The sequence below is a fragment of the Cricetulus griseus genome, chromosome 2 (genome assembly GCF_003668045.3).
Source record: "Cricetulus griseus strain 17A/GY chromosome 2, alternate assembly CriGri-PICRH-1.0, whole genome shotgun sequence".
NCBI classification, from domain to species: Eukaryota; Metazoa; Chordata; class Mammalia; order Rodentia; family Cricetidae; genus Cricetulus; species Cricetulus griseus.
Genome location: NC_048595.1, coordinates 29,142,991 through 29,166,163, shown reverse-complemented (window position 1 = coordinate 29,166,163; position 23,173 = coordinate 29,142,991). Strand labels below are relative to the sequence as shown.

General features: G+C 43.4%; 1 protein-coding gene and 1 long non-coding RNA gene across 3 annotated transcripts in view; one reads left to right on the top strand and one right to left on the bottom strand.

The window, feature by feature from the left end:
* LOC113833848 overlaps positions 1 to 23,104 on the bottom strand; it is a 39,614-nt gene extending 16,510 nt beyond the window's left edge. Inside the window, exon 1 of one of the 2 annotated variants that reach the window (XR_003482000.2) lies at positions 22,810 to 23,104. This is a non-coding gene — a long non-coding RNA (uncharacterized LOC113833848). Of the gene's footprint in view, positions 1 to 10,123; positions 10,299 to 22,809 lie in introns of those variants that run through there. The other variant, XR_004768166.1, reaches the window with a different exon arrangement.
* Mycbp (MYC binding protein) lies at positions 10,276 to 17,921 on the top strand. Its single transcript, XM_027399217.2, has 5 exons — positions 10,276 to 10,424; positions 10,570 to 10,642; positions 15,244 to 15,292; positions 15,493 to 15,622; positions 16,757 to 17,921. The coding sequence occupies exons 1-5, from the start codon at positions 10,341 to 10,343 to the stop codon at positions 16,799 to 16,801; spliced, it is 381 nt and encodes a 126-aa protein (XP_027255018.1). The 5' UTR covers positions 10,276 to 10,340; the 3' UTR covers positions 16,802 to 17,921.
* Positions 23,105 to 23,173: the final 69 nt, after the last annotated feature.

Here is a 23,173-nt window from a genome sequence, read left to right as displayed (position 1 = left end):
TGGATGAGGAGGAGGTGAAGGTCACACCAGCCTTTGAGGGAGTGGTAGGCTGACTCAGGAAGGCAAGCTATCATGAAACTTGTCCCTAGGTTGCTCTGGGCACCCCCTCATCCCTGAAACCAAGTGTCAGGTGGCCAAGGATGGACAGACACCCTTGCATTAAAGGTATTCATTTCTTTGAAAGCTGGTGATAGTCAAAAGGCTATTCAAGGCAATGAGTTGGTAGCACATGCCTTTAATCCCAGCACTCACGTGGCAGAGGCAGGTGGATCTCTGTGAGTTCGAGGCCAGCCTGGTCTCCAGAGCGAGTGCCAGGATAGGCTCCAAAGCTACACAGAGAAACCCTGTCTCAAAAAACCAAAAAAAAAAAAAAAAAAAAAAAAAAAAAAAAAAAAAAAAAAAAAAAAAAAAAAAGGCTACGGGTGTGGATCTCCTAATGAAATTAGTTTTTTTATTACATTGAGAGTCTATTTGGCAAATACTTGAATGCCAAGATACTAAAGTGGTGGGTATGGGAGAAGCAGCATCCATCACTCCTGCCCTTAGTGTGAGGAGAGCCATGCCATCCAGTCAGCACTTGATCAGGGCTGTGAGAGTGCCTGATAGAAAGATCATAATAACTAAAGCCACTGCCCGTGGCAGCTGTGCTTTAGAGCGACACTGTCCCTTCTTCCTTTGGCTGAAAATGACATGGCTGCTTTCTATTACGGCCAGGTCCTCTCCTAACTATTTTCACTGTGTGTTGGAAGATTTTTTGCTCCACAGCTTGTTGGGACTCCTGGGGTCCCAACAAGACTCAAGACTTTTGCAAGTCCTGTGGTGAAGAAGCACTTGGGCAAGAATGGGTTGCACAGCAACAGGCGGCTCCATCCTCAGGGCGATTTAAAACCTACAGCTTGACAGGGTGGCCACTCACAATGGACCTCACAGAGATTGTGGCCAAGGGGGGTGAATGAATGTGGACGCAGTTTGCTCCAAAAGGAAATTTTGAAGTGCCATGGAGTAGCCATTGGGAGAGATTTTTAAAACTTTTTTTTCATTGTATTTTTATTTTATGTGTATGTGTTTTGCTTGCACGTATGTTTGTAAACCAAATGCATGCAGTGTCTGTGGAATCCAGAAGAGGGCATTGGATTCCCAGCACTGGAGTTGGAGCTGGTTGTGAGTCACCATGTGAGTTGCAGAAATTGAACCCCAGGTTCTCTAGAAGAGCAGTTAGGGCTCTTAACCACTGAGCCATTTCCCAGCCATCTTCAGTTTATTCTTGATGTATACTTTATGTTTTGGAGTTATTAGAATAGTGCTCTAGCATCCCAACAAACCAGGCTTAGTAATGCATCTTCAAAGCAAATTAAAGGCAGACTTGATAGTGAAAAAGAAAAAGGTTTATTCAATGTGGCCATGTTGAGAAATAGGACAAGGAGATGCAATGACCTTTTGGATCCATAACTGGTGTCCTGACATGAGGTTTAGGTTTAGGTTTAGGTTTAGAATTATGCACAGCTAAGCAGTCCTGGCAGGGGTATGGGTCCATTCACCACTGACCCCTCATTGTCTTGGCTGAAGTTACTTTGCAAGGCAATCAGACAAGCTGTCAGAATGGTGGGAAATCCCTTTTCCTAAGACAAATCCCTCCTCTTGCTGGATCCAGGATTCAACCTCCCCTGAGTGAAATTTCTAGGGAAAGTCCAATTTCTTAGAATAGTCTGATGATTAAAAGGAGGGCTGCCACTGTGGAAATCAGTATGGTGATTTCTCAGAAAATGAGGAATCTACCTCAAGATCCTGCAGTTCCACTCTTGGGCATATACCCAAAGAAGGCACACTCACACCACAAGGACATTTGCTCAACTATGTTCATAGCAGCATTAGTTGTAATAGCCAGAACTTGGGAGCAACCTAGATGCCCCTCAACCAAAGAATGGATAAAGAAAATGTGGTACATTTACACAATGGAGTACTACTCAACAGTAAGAAACAATGACATCTTGAAATTTGCAAGCAAATGGACAGAACTAGAAAAAAACCATCCCGAGTGAGGTAACCCAGACCCAGAAAGACAAATACAGTATGTACTCAGTCAAAAGTGGATACCAGGCATAAAGCAAAGTATAACCAGCCTATAGTCCACAACCACAAAGAAGCTAGATCCTTCTTCCAGAAACAGATGGAAGCAGATGTGGAGATTCATAACTAACCATTGGACTGAGCTCCTGGAGTACAAAGTGAGGGAGGAGTGATAATATGAACAAAGGAGTTAAGACTATGATGGGGAAACCCACAGAATCAGCTGACCCGAGTAGTAGTCAGTACTACTACTGTGAGATCACTGACTCCAGCTTGGCAACTGGGAAACCTGCATACGACTGAACTAGGCCCCCTGAATACAGGTGACAGTGGTGTGGCTTGGGCAGTATAGGAGCCCACTGGCAGTGGGACCAAGATCTAACTTTAATATATGAACTGACTTTGTGGGTCCCATTCTCTATGGAGAGATACTTTGCTCAGCCTAGGCACCGTGAGGGTGGGAGTCAGGGTGGCGGTGGGGATTGTGGTTCTGTCTCTAGCAGGTGATAGGACAGATTTAGTTGACTTCCCAGGGGAAGCTTTATCTACTCTGAGAATCGGATGGGAGGTAGGGTAGGGGGAAGGTAGGGGAAGTAGGAGGAAAGGAGGGAGGGGGAACTGGGACTGGAATATAAAAAGAAAAAAAATAAATTTAAAAGAAAACTAAAGGGGAAAAAAAGGAGGGCTGCATGTTTCTTTAGAGGTTACACTTCAAGAAACATGAAGAAGCCTTTCAAGTGGTGGCGGTCTTCTCCCTTATTGCTGCTCTCCAACAGTGTGCTGATCTTACCCTTACAAAACCTTTCAATTGGCGGGTGTGGCTGATTATAAAGTTTTTATGCATTTGTCTGTTTGTCCATCTTGTCATACTTGATCAGATTTTTTTTTTTTTGAAGGACAGGTTGCACCCTGGAGCTCACTATATAGACCAGACTGGCTTCTGACTCACAGAGACCTGTGACACCATGCCCACTTTCTCTTTTTCCTTCTTCCTTCCTTTCTTTTTTAATGAGAATATACCTCAACATTGTGCTAAGTAATTCTTTTTCTTTTCTTTTTTGAGATAGGGTTTTTCTGTGTAGCTTTGGAGCCTATCCTGGCACTTGCTCTGGAGACCAGGCTGGCCTTGAACTCAGAGATCCACCTGCCTATGCCTCCTGAGTGCTGGGATTAAAGGCGTGTGCCACCAACGCCCGGCCCTTTTTTTTTTTTTTTTTTCAGATGTCCTTATCTGTATTAGAGACAAGATTGTTTTACATGTCAATCCCAGTTCCCCCTCCCTCCCTCCCTTCCCTACCACCTCCCCAACTAAAACCCTACCTATCACATATCCTTTTTGCTCCCACTGGAGGGTAAGGCCTTCCATAGGGTGTCATCAGAGTCTATCGTATCCTTTGGGATAGGACCTAGGCCCACCCCATGTGTCTTGGCTCAGGGAATATCCCTCTATGTGGAATGGGCTCCCAAAGTCCACACCTATGCTAGGGATAAGTACTGAACTACTACAGGAGGTCTTTTAGATTTCCGAGGTTTCCTCACTGAAACCCACGTTCCTGGGGTCTGGATCAGCCCCATGCTGGTATTCCAGCTATCAGTCTGGGGACCAAGAGCTCCCCGATGTTCAGGTCAGCTGTTTCTGTGGGTTTCACCAGCCTGGTCTGGACCCCTTTGCTCATCACTCGTCCTTCTCTGCAACTGGATTCCAGTTCAGTTCAGTGATTAGTTGTGGGTGTCTGCTTCTACTTCCACCAGCTGCTGGATGAGGGCTATTGTGTGGCATATAAGTCAGTCATCAATCTCATTATCAGGGGAGGGCATTTAAGGTAGCCTCTCCTCTGTTGCTAAGATTGTGGTGCTAAGTAATTCTAAAAGAAATAGTTGTGTTTAATTGTGTATTTGTTCACATTAACTGTTTAAAATTTTTCAAATGACCTAGTTTTATCTTGTATTTGGTTTGTTTGTAATGGCTTGTTACAAATAATGGTTGTATTTTACCCTTAACATTAATTTCAGGTTTTAAGGTTGGTTTTTTGTTTGTTTGTTTTTTTGTTTTTCGAGACAGGGTTTCTCTGTGTAGCTTTGGAACCTATCCTGGCACTCACTCTGGAAACCAGGCTGGCCTCGAACTCACAGAGATCCGCCAGTCTCTGCCTCCCGAATGCTGGGATTAAAGGCGTGTGCCACCAACGCCTAAGCAGGTTTTAAGTTTTTAAAGATTTTTTGAGATTATAATTACATCATTCCCCCTTCCATTAAACGCATCATACATTTCAGAGCAGGCTTAAAAACTTATTTTCATGTTTGCCCCTGCCCAAATACCTCCCATAGGTAATATGGTCCTCCATCTGCTGGCAGAACAGCAGTACAGCTTCAAGATGAAAGCACTTTGCTTAGGACAACTGTTCCGGATTTGGCAGTTTTGCCAACAAAATCCGAGTGAATATGGAAGTTACACATTTGCTTGTAACCGAAATGAGCTTCCACAGAGATGTGAGCTAACAGCTTTCATCTTCTTCCTGCAGGAAATGTGCAAATGGCAACTTCTATGCATGGCTTAGGAAGAGGCCAGGTTGCTATTACAAACAATGGACCTACTATGTACACTGGCATTATATCTGCAAATTGTAAATCAAAATATGTGTGTCATAACAACAACAACAACCGCCCCCCCCCCCCCCCGCAAAAAAAACCAAAAAGCCAGGCGTTGGTGGCTCACACCTTTAGTCCCAGCACCTGGGAGGTAGAGGCAGAGGCAGGTGGATCTCTGTGAGTTTGAGACCAGCCTGGTCTACTGAGCGAGTTCCAGGACAGGCTCCAAAGCAATACAGAGAAACCCTGTCTCAAAAAACAAAACAAAGCAAACAAACAAACAAAAACCCAAAATATGTGTGTCCTGCTTGGTTAAATATTTTTAGCCTTTCAAGCCATGGAATCCAGGGTCTTATTTATAAAAAAAACTAGTAGGAGAAAATTTCCTCCTGCATAGAAATACAGAATAATACTTATGGGAATTTTGCTTTGACTGAAAATGTCTCCTACAGTCTCAGACATTTGAATGCATAGTCCCCAGTCAGCTGTGCTGTTTGGTGAGGTTTAGGCGGTGTAGCCTTGCTAGAGGAAGTATGTCACTAAAGGTGGGCTTTGGAAATGAAAGGCCTCACAAACTTCCAGCTCACTCTCTCTGATTCATGCTTGTAGCTGAAGGTGTGAGTTCCACCTTCCTGCTGCTGCTCGGTGCAACATTTTTCCACCAGGATGGGTTCTATCGCCATGACAGTGTAAGCCCAAGTAAACCCCCCATCCTGAAAAGTTGACTTGGTCATGGTTATCACAGCAATAGAATAGTAACTAATACAGGAATCACAAATAATTCAGTTCCTTAAAAAAAACAAACAAACAAAACAACCAACCAACGAAACAAACAAACAAAACTGAAGAAAAACAAAATCTGTGTTCTTTAAAATGTCAGGAAGTCTCACCACCATATAAGTGGACCTTAATTCTAGCTCTCCACCTAATCATTTCCTAATGGACACTAACTAGGGTATTTCTTGACCTTTGTCTGCAAACAAGTTTTAGGGCTGGGAAGAGGGTTCAGTGGGTAAAAGTGCTTGCTTCACAAGCTTGCTGCTTGTGAAGTGAGTTTGGTCTTTGCCACTCATGTAAAAAGCCAGATGTAGAAGCACACATTTGTAATCCCAGAACTCCTGCAGAGGGAAGGGAGACAGAGACAGGCAAATCTGTAGATAACTTGCTAGTGCCATCTTGTCTTCTGGTCCAGCTGCTGGCTTGTGCAGTGATGATATTTTTTGTTATCCATGTATGTTTGTGTGCCGCCTTTAGCTGTAATATGTTACATGAAAATAATGTCCTGACCCCCCCAAAAGGTTTAATTCAAGTTGGCCTACAGGTAAGCAAAACATACATGTTAAGTCAGTCCAAATTCCTTCCAATTTCTATGACTTAAATCTATTTTAAAATTACAAATTAAAAAAAAGCCAATCTTCTGAAACAATATTACATTGGCTTGTGTTACTATTAAATACTTAAACAATGTCCATGTCTGTGTTTCAAATACCACCACTTCCTGGGTCTTTATTACAGTACTCTGTGCAAATGTCAGAAAATGTAACAGAAGGCTGGTATAGGGGCTTTGAGTTGTCCCTTGGTGGGATGTCTAGATTGTGTCTCAAAGAGTTCAGCAAGACACAATACTGGGCATCAGGGTTCCCTTTTACAGGTTGTTAGTCTTGCTGATAAAAAAAAAATTTAAAGTTTAGACAATGAAGCAAGACAGAAAAATAACCAAGATTTTAACCTATACAAAATTGGTATGTCATGGGAAAGTTGAATATGACTTCTTAAACGTTGCTTGCAGAAATCATGTGAAGCAGATGAGAACACTGGCTAGAAACAGTAACACCAAACAAAACATTGTTAAATTCTGAGGTTGAAATTCAATAAAAACTTAAATGATAAAAAAAAAGTTTAGAATAAAGCTTGAGGACCATTTTACTAGACTTTGAAAGGAATTCCAGAGGCTAGGCTAGCCATAATGTCAGTAAAATGGGTGAACAGGAAAAAGGGGGTGCAAAGGAGACTTTCACTTCTCATGTGGGCTCAACTCAGGAGTTATCTATCGTATCAGAGGATCAGTCACAGAACGGTTCATGGGGTCAGTGGCTCTGAGTCCTTGTCTGCAACCTGAAACTCATGGTTGACAGAGGGAGATGTGGTGTGTTCTTACTGTTTTTGAGACAGAATATCAGTGTGTGACTCTGGCTGGCCTTGACTTTGAGCTACTTGCCTCTGCCTCTGGAATACTAGGATTAAAGACACATGACACCACTCTCAGTCAGTGAAGGTTTTCTAAAAGTTATTTTAGAGGCAGCAGCAGGCAGATCTCTGAGTTCCAGGCCATCCTGGTCTACAGAGAGAGTTCTAGGACAGCCAGGGCTACACGGAGAAACTGTTTTGAAATTCTAAAACAAAAAATTAAATATTTATTGTGGTGTGTGTGTGTGTGTGTGTGTGTGTGTGTGTGTGTGTGTGTGTGTGTACTTGGTGTACATGTGGAAGTCACAGAACACTTTGAAATATTGGATCTCTCCTTCTACATAATGGTTCCAGGGATCAAACTCAGGTCAGGCTTTCAAGGCAAGTGCCTTTATCCACTGAATCATCTCATTGACCTACCCAAGTATGAGTTTTAAAAAGTTTATTCTAGAGAGAAAGTTTAAGAAATGAAGGATTTCAACTTGCTGAAGAAAGCAGAGCTCAGTAGCCAAAGCTCCATTGGGGATCCAACAGAGGGCTGTGGACAAGGTTAGATTGGTTCCAATATGGGAGAAGGCCCCGAGAAGGGGAAAAAGCCACAGAGCTATATTGTAGTGGCTTTTACAGGACTTAAGGCAGAATCTTGACACACACCTAGGGAATTGTCTTGAGATTTGCTAATTCTCTGTGCATCAAGTTCAGTCGATGGAGAGAGCCCACCCTCTCTATACATGTTTTTCTGACCCTAACCAAGGAGATGATTATGTGGTATTCACTGGCTGTTCATGTATTGCTCACTCAGGGGGTGGCTGAAGTGCCCTTCTGTCCATCTCTAACTTCCCTTGTTAGCAGTTGACCTTGGCCCATCTGCTGGCTAACTTCTCATTAGTTGCTGATCTTAAAATTATTGTTTCAGGCCTGGGGAGGGTCCACTAGGCATTAATTAAACATACTCTTTGTTCTCACATTTGGGTGGCAAGCTTGAATCATGTACTTAGGGGGAGCTAACTCTTATCACAGTTACTATGATGTGGCTTTTCCTGGTTTCCTCATATTCAGCACCTTGTATATAGGAGTCTGGGGTGCTGCCTTTCTGGGACAGGTAGAGGTTTTTAAGAAGCCATTCCTAGCCATAATTAAGACTGTTACAACTGGCAATATTAGGAGGAAGCATTGTGACAGGTAACCGTGCTTTGCATAGGTTCCTGCGGTTGTGGAGTTGATAGGAGCCTTTCCCCAGAGCACTGTGCTTTTCTTGTCCGGTCTCTGGCTATCTTCATGCCCAGTTACAAGGCCTTTCATTTTTCATCCCTGGTATTCCCAACTATTTTAATCCTAACAATGATGCCTAATCTTTAAAAAGATTATTGTGTGTGTGTGTGTGTGTGTGTGTGTGTGTGTGTGTGTGTGTGTGTGTGTGTGTTCTATAACAGCAGAAGGAGAATGGAGGAAGACAGAAGAGTCATGTCTTTTGAGTAGGGTCAGCAATGAAGGTCTGCAAGCAGCAGGACTGGGATGATCTTCAGAGAAAAGTGAGAAACCCAGAGTGTCAGGGCTTGGGATTTAGGTATCTAATTTCAGTTATCTAAAGAAATTTAAAAAGGAAAAGTTACATTTTTAACACTTAGAAAGATGGCAGGCTTAGCTGTAAAGTCTGTCAGCAACTGTCTCAAGAGTGGGGCTCCTGGGATGATTCAGGGGACAATTATTCCTCTCATCTCCTTAGCGTGTCTTCAGGCACACTGGCTTTCCTGAGGAGTGGTCTCTTGATCAAGTGATTGACAGGTCCAGTTGGACCAACTCTTAAGGGAGGAGACAATAGTATTTACTATTCCAATTTCTGTAAAGGTTACACTGTTATGTCACCAATTAAGGCCAGAAGTCAAAGTCAGATTCCATTCTTTTGAGCAGTGGGAAGCAGCTTCCCCTTAATGGACCTCAAGCAAGCCCTGATCTGTCTGTCTACCCTCCCGTGCTTCCCTGCCTTCCCTTTCTTTCTTCTTCTTTCATGGCAGACTGCTTTCTTACACCTTGAATAACAAAAGTGTAATATAGCATCTATCTTATATCTAGTCTCCTTTCAGTACACTGACTTTAAAATTAAATGTAAGAGTTGAGGGGCGTCCAGGGGAGGTGGCCCAGTGGGTGAGACAGCTTGCTGTCAAAGCATGAGGATCCTGAGTTTATGACAGGTGAGAGCTTAAGACTCCTGCCAGTCTTCTGATCTGCAGCTATGCTGAGGTACAAATCCCCTCCCTCCACCCCCACCCCCACAAAAAAATCCATCTGGATCTTCTTTTGACATCTATATGGTAGGGCTTGGAAGACAATATACATTGAAACATGAATAGAATTAATTCTGTTTTTTTTTCCTAATATTTTGTTTGTTGTTTTTTAAGACAGGGTTTGTGTAGCTCTGGTCCTGCACCAGGCTGGCCTCGAACTCTCAGATTAGTCTGCCTCTGCCTCCAGAGTGCTGGAATTAAATTCGTGGGCCACCACCGCCCAGGGAATAGAATAAATTCTATGCAAAGTCAGAACAAAATCTAGCCAAGTAATGGGCACATCTGCATCCAGAAATGTTCTCAGTAGAAACCCAGCAGCATACCCACGTTTAAATTCATTTTCTGCACTTCGGGTAGCTCCTGATGCTCACAGGATAAAGAGGGCAAGCATTCTGGATGAAGGAAAAAAGAACTAAAGGAACATACATACTTATTACTGTCATTCTTTTCAACATGTTGGCTCAAATAATGATAAAAACACGCATAATATATATGGAAAAGAAATTAATGGTAATCCTCCGGGGAAGGGGGGGGAGAAAAACTGATAATAAAGGCAGGTTCACGACTTTAGAAGTCACTGCTCTAAAACAGAGATGTAGAGATTAGCACACATAGCATTCTCTCAGCCAGGTGTATCTGCAAACCTCATTGGGCTTAGCCCTGAACATGCAGCCCAACCTAGGCTCAAACTCTTTATGTAGCTGAGGGTGACCTTGAACCTTTTCCAGGTTCTCTTGCCTTCACCACACTCGTGCTGGGTATTTTTCTGAGAGCCAAGAAACGCGGTGTTGGCTGGTCCCCAACACTTCCAAAGATCCAAACAGACAAGGAGTGTGCACACTACCACGTGGGGATGAGCTCCGCCAAGAGTCGCTGACTCCACACCACACCACACCACACCACACCACACCACACCACACCACACCACACCACACCACACCACACCACACCACACCACACCACACCGGGCTCACAGGACGGTCGCCCGGATTTACCTAAACCTCGCCTCTTGCTAGGCAACCGAATCTCCACGGCGACCGGAAGAGGAAGATGCGGGGCTGCCCGGAACCGCGGAGGGCGGGCGCACGCAGTCTCCCTGGGCTCCGCGGAGACGGGGGATACACAGCGTCCCGGTCGCCATGAAAACAGGCCACACCCCGGCTATCCCGGCCCGTGCCTGCCCAGTGCGCAGACGCACATGCCGTTCCGCGCATGAGCAGTGCGGCTTGGAGCCCGCCAGCCCGTATCTCCGGCGCCAGCTACGCCGCTGTGGCTGTCACTATGGCCCATTACAAAGTGAGGGGGGCGCGGCGTGGCTCGGGGCGTGCGGGCGGCGCCGGGTGGGAGTTGGGGCGCGTGCAGGGCTTGGGGGCGGCGGCGGGGCGCTCCGTCTTCCTGCTCCGGCCCGGGCTCCGGTCCCTGACCCGCCGTGTCTCCTCAGGCCGCCGACTCGAAGCGCGAGCAGTTCCGGAGGTACTTGGAGAAGTCGGGGGTGCTGGACACGCTGACGAAAGGTGAGCCGGGGCGGGCGGCGGCTGCTCGTGCCCGCGCGCTCCCGGCCAGGTGGGGCCCTCAGGGGAACCGGCGAGGCCTTGGGGTCCCGGGGGTCGGGCGCACGCCGGCTGCGGGACGTCGCTTCGCCCCCGTGGCCGCTCTCTGCCCGGGACAGAAACTCTTGCAGCTGTTGCAAAGTCTCTCCAACTTCCGTTGCTTTCCCTCGAGCAGCCGCAGTGGACACGATAGTAGGAGACCTTAAGATCCCAATTGCTCCCGCCTTAGAGTGTGCGGGATCTTACACATTTTCCTTTGGACAAAAGGCAACTAAGAAAATTACTAGGTTTGAAAAACGGTTATTACTGGTCCTCAAAGCTGGGGAATCGTAGACAATTTGGGCTGTGGCTTTTCAACTCTTTGCAGCCTGTAGTAATTCCTACTTTGTGTAGATCTCATAATTAAAGTAGAATTAGATTCTTAAGAGCGTCAGAGCACATAAAAGTGTATTTTTTAACCTTAAAAATTGAAGCTTACTGTTAAAATATATCCCTTCCTTTCTGGGTGTAAGGTTAGAGAGTATGGTGACAGAAAACCAAAGGGACCCTCAGAGATAATAAAGCTGAACTAGCTTGACAGACAGTATACGGAATACCTGCTACGTGTTACTCAACATAACATTGCCTGGTGCTTTCAAGGGGTTAGAATGGAATTGCTGTCAGGGGTTGAAACCTTGGTCCTTTTGAGAATGGGAAGTGTCTAGGAAATCATTTGTATCTGCTTTTTTGGGAAACAAAGGCTAGGGGAATTTATGGGAGAATTTAGCAGAAAGCAGGGCTTTTAATTCCCTCACATGGATGAGCTGACAACTTTGGATTACTACCTACTTTCGACTTAGATATTAATTTCCTGTATCTTTGCAAGTCAATGTGAGCAAATTGTAAGAAGTACTGTGGGAAGCCACTGTACTCTGTGGCCTCGGAAGTGTTACAGATTTTGGAATTCTGGTAAACAAAAACCAAAACCCTCATGTTTGTTTTTTTCATGTAATGATCTTATTCCAGTCTTGTGTCCTGGGCACCACGTGATACAGCGGTAGAAATGTCCCCACTGTCAGGTGCTTGTAGCTTAGGGACACACATAATAAGACACAGTGCCGGCTAGTGGTAAATGTATAACTTAAACAATTGCAAGACTAGGGGATAAAGATGTGACACTTTTCTTTGAGTGGTAGAGGGAAGACCTTTGAACAGAATCGAAAGTACAGATAAGTATTCTTAATCTGAAAATTCGAAATCTAAATTGCTCCAAAGCCTGTAAGTTCCTGAGCATTGATATGGAAAATCCCATACCTGTCTGCATAAATTATATCAGTCAAAATTCAGGAGCCGAGGAATATATTTGCTTGTATAAGGTCATGTCCACATTATGTATTTAAGGTCCATATGGAATGTAAATGAATTTCATGTTTAGGCTTGGATCTCATCCCTAAGATATCTCATTATGTATGTATAGATACTCCAAATTCGAGATAAACACTGAAATACTGCTGGTCCCAGGTATTCTCTGTGTGTGTGTGTGTGTGTGTGTGAGAGAGAGTAGGTAGGGGTTTGGATGCAGCAAGTGGACAGAAAAGCTGTAAAAGGTGGGTGGAGGATAGTTGGAGATAACAGAATACAGAGAAGACGTGCAGCCTTCAGGCTGTGTAAGAGAGTGGAAAACTTTGTGTGCTCCCAACCTCAGTCTTTTAAAATTCTAGTCTCCTACATAGCATCTGACAGCATAGTATCTACTGATACAATTGAAAACTTAATTTTAGGGGTTGGGGATTTAGCTCAGTGGTTCGAGGCCCTGGGTTTGGTCCTCAGCTCCCGGAAAAAAATAAAAAAAACCTTAAAGGGTCAAACATAAATGATTTATACAAATAGTTTTTAATGTCAAAACACTGTAAGGCATGGTGACACGTTTTTAGTGCTTTAGTGAGAGAAGGGGGATGTTGCATTCACTGCTTGTCTGGGGTATGTAACAAGACCTGCCTCAAAAAAGCAAATTAGAGCTAGGCTGGAGGGATTGCTCAGAGGTTCAGACCACTTGATGCACAACCATAAGGACCACCGTTGAGAATACTAGTGCTCATATAGTAAGCCAGACAGGGTCTCTGTGTGTCATTCCAGTGCTTGGGGAAGTGGGAGAGACGGGACAGGGTGATCTTCAAGGCTTATCGGCTGCCAGTTTAGCTAAAAGAATCCAAGCTCCAGTGAAAGACCTTGCCACAAAGTGTCTAAGGAACATGCAACGAGCAAGGCATCTTGTCTTATTTCTAACTGTACTTGACAGGCTGAAGTAGAACGCCTGCTTGAGTCTGAGGCCAACCTGGGCTAGAGCTAGACTACATCTTAAAAACAAAAAACCAAACCAACCAACCAACCAACAAAAAACCCTCTGGAGAAAAACATCCATAAATAAGGTGGATGGGTAACAAATGATTTGGAGTAACATTTTGTTATTTTGAGCATGATATCAACCTATAAAATATTTGGCTTTAAATAACCTGGCTGCTAGGGGCCAGCAAGGCTCAGCAGGTGAAGGTGCTTGCTACCAAGCTAGATGGACCTGAGTTTGATATCTGAAACTCACATGGCAGGAGGCGGGTTTAGAATGTGTCCTGAAATGTGTCCTCTGGTCCCTCCTCCCCCATATTTAACTAATAGAAATAAATCTAGCTGCTAAAGCAAAAGGGAATATGATTTGGTTGAATTCTCTTCAGATAAGAAGTACAATCACTTCATAGAAAAGCACAAGAAACTTAACACTTTGTAGCATCAGCCTTGCATGCACCACCAATGGGCATTTGGAAGCTGAAGGAATAATGGAAGGAAAAGACAAGAGCGTTAATAGCCACACCTATAAAAGTTTAGATTCTAGCCGGGCAGTGGTGGCATAGGCCTTTAATCCCAACACGCCGGAGGCAGAGGTAGGAGGATCTTTTGAGTTGGAGGCCAACCTGGCCTACAGAATGAGTTCCAGGACAGCCAGGGCTACACAGAGAAACCCTGTCTCAAAAATTTAAAAAAAAAAAAAAAAAAAAAAAAAAAAGTAGATTCTAGCTGGCTTGGTGGTGCATGTCTTTAATCCCATCAGTCACCGACACAAGCAATTTCTCTTAGTTCAAGGCCACCCTAGTTTACATAGTTCCAGGACAGCTAGACTTCCTAGAGAGATGCAGTTTTTTTTTTTTTTTAAAGTAAAGCTTAAATTCAGTTCTGATCATCGGAGTAAATGGAAGAAACAGTTTTGAATATGTAATTAAAAAAAGCAATAGGTAGGGAATTGAGTGTTGTAACATACTAAGAGATTGGCAGATAGTGATGGTATCAATGTGTCAATTTTTCAAAAACTTTTTGTATATTTTAGTGTAAGTTAAAAGTACCCACTCACTTGCTGTTTTTCATACAGTATTTAAATTAAAACTCTAAAAACCAGGAGGACATGTAAATTGGTTTAGAACACGATTTCTTAATTTGGACTCTTAAAGTTATACACATTGAACAGCTACATTTTTTGCTTTTGTCAAAGTTGGGTGTGATGACACACACTTGTGGGAGAACTGAAGCAGAAGGATTGCCATGAGTTTGAGGTTGGGCTACATAGTGAATTCTAGGCAAGCTTGGGTTACCTGTCTTAATTACACACAGGTTCAGGTGTCTACACACGCAGGAGATTTTTTTAAAAGGGTCCTCAGCACTGGAACTTGCCATCTGAATATTGAATTCCAGGAGGATTTGTTCAGTAGTTGAGTGAGACAGGGTTCACATGAGGCACTAAAACATTTTTAAATGCCAATCTGAGCATTTTGATTACTGGAAACATTTTTGGTTGGTGCCTAGCTTGTTATACATAAAACTTAATTCTTGAATATTCTGAGTGGAATGCTTCAGTTAATTACCTAACACTTAAATTTCTTTAGTTAGATTACATTAGAATTTTTTTGTTTTTTAAAGACAGGGTTCTTTGTATCCCAGGCCAGTAGCTCATTGCTTTTCCATGAATGGCCTCAAACTCCTTATCCCTCTGCCTCACCTCCTCAGTACTGAGATTACAGGCGTGGGCCACCACACCCAACTTTCTTAATTGTCCTGCCGTTTTCCATGTCCAGTTTCAGTCAGTCTTGCATACAGCAGTCACGAATGATCTTGCCACCCCCCTTGCTTTAAAACTGTTGAAAATATGCTTGTAGCACTTAGGACCAAAGTTCAACTAAGCTTTTCTCAGTTTTCCATTGTCCGACCCTAGACTACTTTTCTGTTTATTACCCACAAAGTACTTGACACATTAGTTCCCATTTTTATCTGAAACACAGCTATGTTTCAGGTTTGCCTCTGATGCTAAGTATTTCTCCAATCTCACTCCGAAACTCAGTAACCACTATTGCAGTTCAATACTCTCTGCATTCTTTGTCTTTTGCAATGGACTGTAAATTTGTTGCAAGTAAGAACACTGACTTACTCACCTCTGTATAGGCAATCTTAGCAATCTGCTTGCCATACAGTATTTACTGAGTTTCAGAATATTGCAGCCATCTACACTTAAGACTTCATTGCTTTTCTTTCTCTTTGGTTTGCAGTGTTGGTAGCCTTATATGAAGAACCAGAGAAGCCCACCAGTGCTCTGGAGTATCCTTTTCATCTCTGAAGTCAAAAAGGCCATATTTTTTGACATTTTAAGTTTTCAAATACATAAGCTTTAAATACTTTTGTTTATTGAAAAGTTCTTTTGAATCTTCACATGACCTTGGATAACTACTAGTGGTGTGGTGGGTGACTTTCCCCCCAGCCTCATTCTTCTGTGAGTACATTCTTAACACTGATGTTAGTTTTTTAAAGCATCACTTAGGAGCTGCCACCCCGGAAAACCCAGAAATAGAGCTGCTTCGTCTAGAATTGGCAGAAATGAAAGAGAAATATGAAGCTTCTGTAGAAGAAAATAAAAAACTGAAAGCAAAGGTAAATTTAAAAAAGAAGTTCAAATTAAAAAAAATCTTGTCTCTAATGATTATCTGACCAGATCCTTACTACAGGCCAGGGACAGAGCTCAGTGTTAGAGCATCTGTCTGGCATGTGCAAAGGTCCTGGGTTCTATCTGTAACATGATAGAACCAGAGTACAACTAAACCCAAAACTTCACGAAATGGGCAGCAGGGAGGGACAGTGTCAGTTTGAGTCAAATGCATAGCAAACTTAAGCCTCATCTAGAAAAATCCTGAGACCAACAATAAATAGGATAAGCAAAGTGTGGTCAAGAAGAAGGAATTGGAAAACATGTATCAATAAAAAGGCTTAAAGTAGGTACTTCAGGCAGTTTAGTTCAGTCTAGGCCACTGCTTTGTTAAGGGCACCTAGAAGGGGGCAGTGCACAGTCTTGTGTACTGGCTCCCAGTTCACAAGGGCAGGAGTAAACTGTACTCGATTTTATCTAGAGCTGAAGTTTTCCCTTTGTTCAAACTCCCATAAACTTGAACATCAACTCAAAGTCTTTGAGGCTTACCACATTCTGAACTACATGATACACTTTCCAAGTCTGACAGCTAATTGAAAGAAGTCAAATCTGAAGTTCAGTGTTCTTGTAAGGAACCATAAGCTTTTATAAAAGGAAATGCAGTGTCTTAGATTATCAAGGATACTGAGATATATACTTAGTAGTCTCTATGTAGATCAGGCTGGCTTTTTGAACTCAGATCCGCCTCCCCAGTGCTGGGAATCCCTGCTGGTACTTTTAAAAGTCAGACATTAGTTACTTTTCATTGGCTGATTCACATAACTCTTCATCTATTTTTAGGACAAGATAGCTCTATTATTATACTGCGTGGCAATTTTGGGAAGATAGACTGTTATGTACCTAGTATTTGATTTGAAACTAAAGTTTAGTTCCCAGCAATGCTAACGGTTTATACAAAAAGGGATTTTGTTAGTTTTAATTGTACTCAATCTTAAGTAAGCAAATGGTTTAAGAAGGATAAGTTCAGAATTGATTACTGACTCAGTAACTAAGTTGAATATAATATCTAATTTCATTGTGTTACTAAGTTTTTTACCCAATTTAAATAAAATTCACCTAAATCCTCTGTCTTTGCCCCATAGCTTGCTCAGTATGAGCCACCTCAGGAGGAGAAGCGTGCTGAATAGGATTCTTCTCAGTTGAAAAGACACTGAAAACTGGTTTTGTATCACTTGAATAGCTTGTATAGTATATAATCTTTCCTGAAAAGATGCTATAAACTTTTAATATGTTAAATCCACTCATCACACTTTAATGTTATAAACACATATACATAGAATCACCAATAAAAACTCAATATAACTTTCTTTGGGTCTTAAAGCAGGAGAATCCAAAGCAAATATCGGAGAAAAGCTAAAGAGCCACATAACTTTTCACTTTCAAAGACATTTTATTTATTATCCAATTAGGAATGATGGTACTGGTTGTATTTTAACTAGGAGATTTAACATGGAGCTATTCCTTGGTTGAGGACTTGAGCATAGTAGGCACACTCATTCTTGACAGTGTATACCCAGTAGACAGCTGGACAGATTTGTGATGTATGATGCTTCTGCATGGATCCCCATGCGTCTTGCTCCTTTATATAATATGGAACAAAGAACTCTTCTTTGCCACCACTTTGCCTTAGATAACTTGTGTGTGCCAGTGTGAACTCTGACACCACATTTTCTTTCTATGCAATCATGCCCATCTGATAATGCTGCCTTGCTGTGCTGTGTGCTTTAGTGTGTCCTGGTTGCACAGTAGTCTGTGTTGTTTTCAGTTTGCTTAATGCTGCAGCTATCCTGATTGTAATTTACATAGCTTCCAACATGACTACACTCTTACCCTGCCTTACTTAGTTAGTTCCTTAGTTGAGCACAGAAGAGATAATATAAAATTCTGGGTTCATGCACCAGCTGGGACGGAAAGGGGGATGAACCATTATGTCACAGATGATTATAATATGTAATTATATAGTGCTTTTTTCCCCCCCTCAAAGGTATTTTTTGAGCCTCGAATTAATTTTATCTTTATTATCCCTGTGAAGTAGGTAGGGCAAGTATGAGGCGAGGTTGGGTGCTGAATTTTTAGGCCAAAGACTGATATTTATATGAATTTGTTGCTAACTGGGCAGGTCAGTTAATGGCTTGGAGATTCACTTTCTTGTCTGTACCATGAGAACTTGTGCTGCCTACCTCACAGGGTTGTTGTGAGGTCAAACGAGAGAATGTACATGAAAGATGTGTAAATGGTAAAGTACCACTTGTTTTGTTAGTTCTCTTCTTTCTTTTTGGGTAGGGGACAGTTTCATGTACCCCCAGGCTGGCCTTGAAGTCCTGATCATCTTGCTTCCAACTTCTGAATGCTGCGATTATAGGCATCACCACTACATCAGGCTCTTTCTCCTTTCTCTGGGAAGACTCAGAGTCAGATGTATTGTTGATCACTTACTTTCCTCACTCACAGACACTGGAGTCCTTGCATTTCATGCCTTCTATCCTTATTGTTAGGGAGCCTGTCTTTAATTTTGATCACAGCACACATCCAATCAAAGCTGGTTTAACCAGCTGAGGCCACTGGCACCTTCTGGAAACTCTGACCAAGCCATTTACAAGGGCATTGTAATCAGTCATGTTGGCAGGATTGTGGCAATGGTCTGCATTTCTTCCAGTCACAAGTTTGTTTCTGGAGGATGGCCAGCTACTGCTGGAATTCTTTCAGCTGGACAGATTCTCTTCTTAAAGATTTGAGTGTCTCCTGGATGGGTAGCACTGGGCTAAAGTGCTGGTTTGGTAAAGATTCATTTATTATGAGACACATGTAAACATCTACAAGGTGGGTTAGGATGTGCTAAGAATTGTAGGCCTCAGGATTTGCAAGAGAGGGTACTTAGCTTCTTTAGGCAGTTTGTATGGCAGCCATTTTGTTGATACAGACAACTACATTTTGTTTTCTGGAAGTTTTTTTTTCCCTCTCATGGTACTACTGTTATTTATTTATCCTAAGACAGGGCTCACTATATGTAGCTGTGACTGGCATAGAACTTACTTTGCAGCAGATGGTAGCCTGGATCTCAAGATCCTCCTGCTTCTGCTTCCTAAGTGCTGGGATTAAAAGGTATGTCTCACCATGCCTGGTCTAATGTTACATTATGTCAGTTGGTCTGTGACTGTCCTGAACTGTCCTTTTGCACATTACTTGCAGCATGTGGGTTAGATTACCACTTGTAGGTAGAAGTGACCTGGGCCAGTTATTGATGTTTAAGAATTCAAGGTCTGGGGCTGGAGCATTGATTCAGGTTAAGAACACAGGCTGCTCTTCCAGAGGACCTGAGTTCAATTCCCAGCACCCACATGGTAGCTCACAACCATCTATAGTCCTCTTCTGGCATGCAGACGTACATGCAGACAGAGCACTCAAATTTAAAAAACAAATGCATAAATAAATAAATCCTAAAAAAGAAAAAAAGATTTGAAGGTCACTGGGCATGTTGAGCCACCTGACATGGACCCTCTCCATCATTTCTATCAAGGACTCGAATGAAGACTTAGATACAAGATGATGCTAAATGAAATAGAAAATGTAACTCATCTCTTCAGTTCCTGCTACACTTCAGCTGCTTCATGTATAGAATAAAAATTATAGGCTATACACGTGGCTCAGTGGATAGAGGTACTTGGGCACAGGCCTGAAGAACACAGTTCAATCCCTACATCCCACAGGTGGCAGAAAAATCTGCTCTCGGGAGCTGTCCTTCACATGTGCACACATTACATATAAAATAAAGTTCTGCACAGACATGATGTGCCATGCCTGTAATCTTAGCACATGAAAGCAAGAGGGTCAGGAATTTTAAAGTCATCTCTGACTACATAGTAAGAGGCTAGCCTTAGCTGCATAAGACCCTGTCTTAACACTCCCCCAAGGGTGGGTGGGTGGGTTGGTGTGTGTGTGTGTGTGTGTGTGTGTGTGTGTGTGTGTGTGTGTGTGTGTGTGTATGTGTACTTTCACATCTTACCTACCATATGAGTTTATTGTCAGAATCAGATTAAATACATTGAGTATAAAAGTGCCTTGCAAACTGTAAAAGGCTATCTGCAGATCAGTTGTAGTAATGCCACAACTGTAAGTACCACAGACTTGGAAAGGGTGACTGGTATACCAGACTACTTTGAAATGGGTTTTAACGTGGTAATCTGGAGTACCTACACTGCTGGGCACAAAAAGCTAAAAATATCAAGTCATATAGCAGTTAAAAAAATGTTACATAAATTTAGTGGGTAGTGTTTCTGACAAAATACTAGTTTTAGTAACCACTAATGTAAATCATTTATATTCCCAGGAAACTTAAACTTCCATTTGGAGAATAGAAATGTTCAGGTGCTAATAAATAAGTCTGCCTGAAAGCCCTGCTGGTCACTCTGTAGGTACCAGGTATCTGAGGGATGCTGACAAGCATGAATGCATTTTAAGGAAGAATGATCAATAAGGAGAAGGGATGTGAAAGTATGGCTGAGTTTTCTAGTGTGGTTGCCACCAGTTACACAGAGCAGTTACTCAAAACAAAAACTCAGTTCCTCAATCATACCAGCAGCTTTTCTAGCATTCATTCATGTGGCCAGCAGGTACTGTCCCAAACAATACAGACATACAACATTTCAACCCTCAAAGTCCTACCGGACAGTAATGTAGAAGCAATGATTGAAGCAACTTAGGATAATGGACCAGGGAAGACTGGGGCCGGGGACTCACTCATATTAGGTTGAGAAGACTTGGTGTATAATGAAGACTGTACTTGGATAGTAGAAGGGCTGTTGTCAAGAAGGGACTATGACTGTGGGCTTGAGACTGATGTTTTCTGAGACTGACTGATAGAGCAGAGAATAACCTTGAACTTCTTTCTGGTCCTCTTGCTTTTGCTTCCTTGGTTCTGTCTGTGATTACAGGCAAGTGCCCAGGCCTACGGTATACAGTGCTGAGGATGGAACCTAGGGTTTCATAAAAGCTAGTCAAGCATTCTGCCAACTGAACTACATCCCAAACCCCTTGTATAAGCAACTTTATAAAAATATATTTTTATTTTGTGTATGAGTGTTTTGGCTGCTTGTATGTGTGTGAACCATGTGTGTGCCCTTTTATCCTTGTATCCCCTATGGTTGTGCCGAATGTGGGTCCTCTGCAAGAGCACCAAGTGCTTTTAACTACTTTTAATCTCCAGCCCAGAATAAAATTTTGAGCTGAACAGAGCTTTGGAGATGGCTCAGTGGGTAAAGCAACTGTCACATAAATGTGAGGACTTGAATTTGAATCCCCAGAACTCGCGTAAAATTGAGCAGATTTGTGTAATTTCTGCAATCCCAGTGCTCCTGTAGTGACATGGGAGGTGGACAGGAGTCAGCCCAGAGATTTGCAGGCTAGCTAGCTTTCCATATACAATGCTAAACAACAACAAAGTGACTTTCACCAAAACTCAAGTGAAAGGTAAGAAGATCTTTATTCCTATACCCCACCCCAAACTGTTAGTTAACACTTTTACCAGAGCTACCCTCACATTTGAATTCCTCTGGCAAACAGTTGTTCTCTGAATCCATGGATTCAGCCAACTGGATTGGAAATTGGGGAGGGATTGCTGAGCATGTGTAGGCTTTATTCTTGTGCTTACTCTATGTAATACAGTGTAACAACTTTACATTCTCCCCATGACTCCTTTAAAAAAAGGGTTTCTAGCTCAGGCTGTCAAGGAACTTGATGTATAGAGCTGGCTGACTTCGAACTTATTGGGGGAGCCTGCATCTTCGTCTGAAGTATTGGGATTACAAGTGTGTGCTATTGACATCATGCCTGGAAAGACACCATGCCCTTGTATTGGGCATTATAATTAATGTGGAGCTGATATAAAGGATGTGAGGCGTGTGCATAGGTTCACATGCAAATTCTTCCAATCTGTGCATGGGACTAGGGGTGTCTTGTAAGCAGTCTCCCATAGATCGTGGGAGGGACATGTACATTTAAGTGCATTCTGTCTGCCTATTAGATACTATGGAGTTGGATTTTTTTAGGTGAAGTTGTGATCACCTCTGAGGATATATCCTGCCTTTAACTTCTAGGATCAGACATAACCAATGTGCCAGGCCAACACAAAATTACTTTTTTCCCCCACAGTCAAGTCACTCTCTGAGTAGGAGATAAGGCTGTGTGGTACAGTTTGCCTAGCCATACACAAAACACCCCGAATTCCATCCCTGCAAACAACACAGTCACTTTGTGAAACCAAGACCCATATCCCAACTCCTTTTAAATGTACAGAGCTGTTCTTTAAGTGTTTGTCAAATTTCCACTTCTGGAGTCCAAGACGAGAAAATTCTCATATGGCTTTCTGAAGCATACTTTGGCAGCAAGCATTTGCCTTTATTATTCCTAATTCCTCTGAACCCTAACCACAAGGAAGTCAAAGATAACTCGGTACTCAGCTGCTGGATGGGATAGTGGAGGAGCACTTTGATTAGGTGGGAACAAGAAACCTAGAGTCCGTTGAATATAAGGACAGCAAGATTCTATCAACAATCTGCTTGCAGAAAGATAAAGTCCCCCCCCCACCCCCACGGGGGTTTCTCTGTGTAGCTTTGGAGCCTATCCTGGCACTCGCTCTGTAGACCAGGCTGGTCTCGAACTCACAGAAATCCGCCTGCCTCTGCCTCCCGAGTGCTGGGATCAAAGTAAGTCGTGCCCCAAAATAAGGTGTCTTAGCATGCTTGTATTTGTTTTCCTTGTCGGCTCCAGCTACCAGCTAGGGCAAGTTACCACTGGGACTTCTGTCTGCGCTCTGGCTGGCTCCTACTTTATACACTTTTCGCACATCCCAACCACATCGTCTGTCAGAACTGGCTCACACACGACCTCCTGTGGACTTCCTCACCCAATTCTAGAGCGGTTCATCTGTGCTCATGGCCTTCTCACATAAAATCTGTACCGAGTCTACTTAAACAGATGTCCAATCTCTGTTAACCTTCAAGCAACTCGAGGGCAGGCAGGGACAATTCACTTTCAGTTTCGAGTGCCTTCCCGGTGGTACCCAGGATCTGGCAGGCATCATATAAATACTGGCTGGGCAGCTGCAACCGGAGGAGGAGGGGGTGCAATGAATTCTTACCCAGACGCCCAGAAGCATCTTCCCTGCGGCGCTCTCGGAGCCCGGAAGGAGGCGGGGAGCGGTGAGCAGATCGGCGCGCGCAGGGCAGGCCGAGGTGCGTGAGGGATGCGCCCAAGGGCTAAGGCCCGGAGCTCGACGAGAGGCGCGGCCGGGCCGATCTCCTCGTGACTCCTCCTCCCCCCGCCCCATCAGCCGCTACTAGTCAGGTGATTCCAGGCACGTGATGCACACCACCTACCCTGATGCTTCGGAGTGGCAGCCCTCCCAGCCAATAAGCAGCCGGTGCTGGGCGGTAGTCCAGTCAGAGTCGGGTTTGGGGGCGGGCGCTGCAGCGGCGGCTGCTGCCGGGGGTGGTGGCAAGAGC

Coding starts and splice junctions, on each gene's coding strand:
- Mycbp (XM_027399217.2), top strand. CDS start 10,341: ATGAGCAGTGCGGCTTGGAGCCCGCCAGCCCGTATCTCCGGCGCCAGC. Junction 10,425..10,569: donor TCACTATGGCCCATTACAAA/GTGAGGGGGGCG, acceptor GTGTCTCCTCAG/GCCGCCGACTCGAAGCGCGA. Junction 10,643..15,243: donor GCTGGACACGCTGACGAAAG/GTGAGCCGGGGC, acceptor TTTGGTTTGCAG/TGTTGGTAGCCTTATATGAA.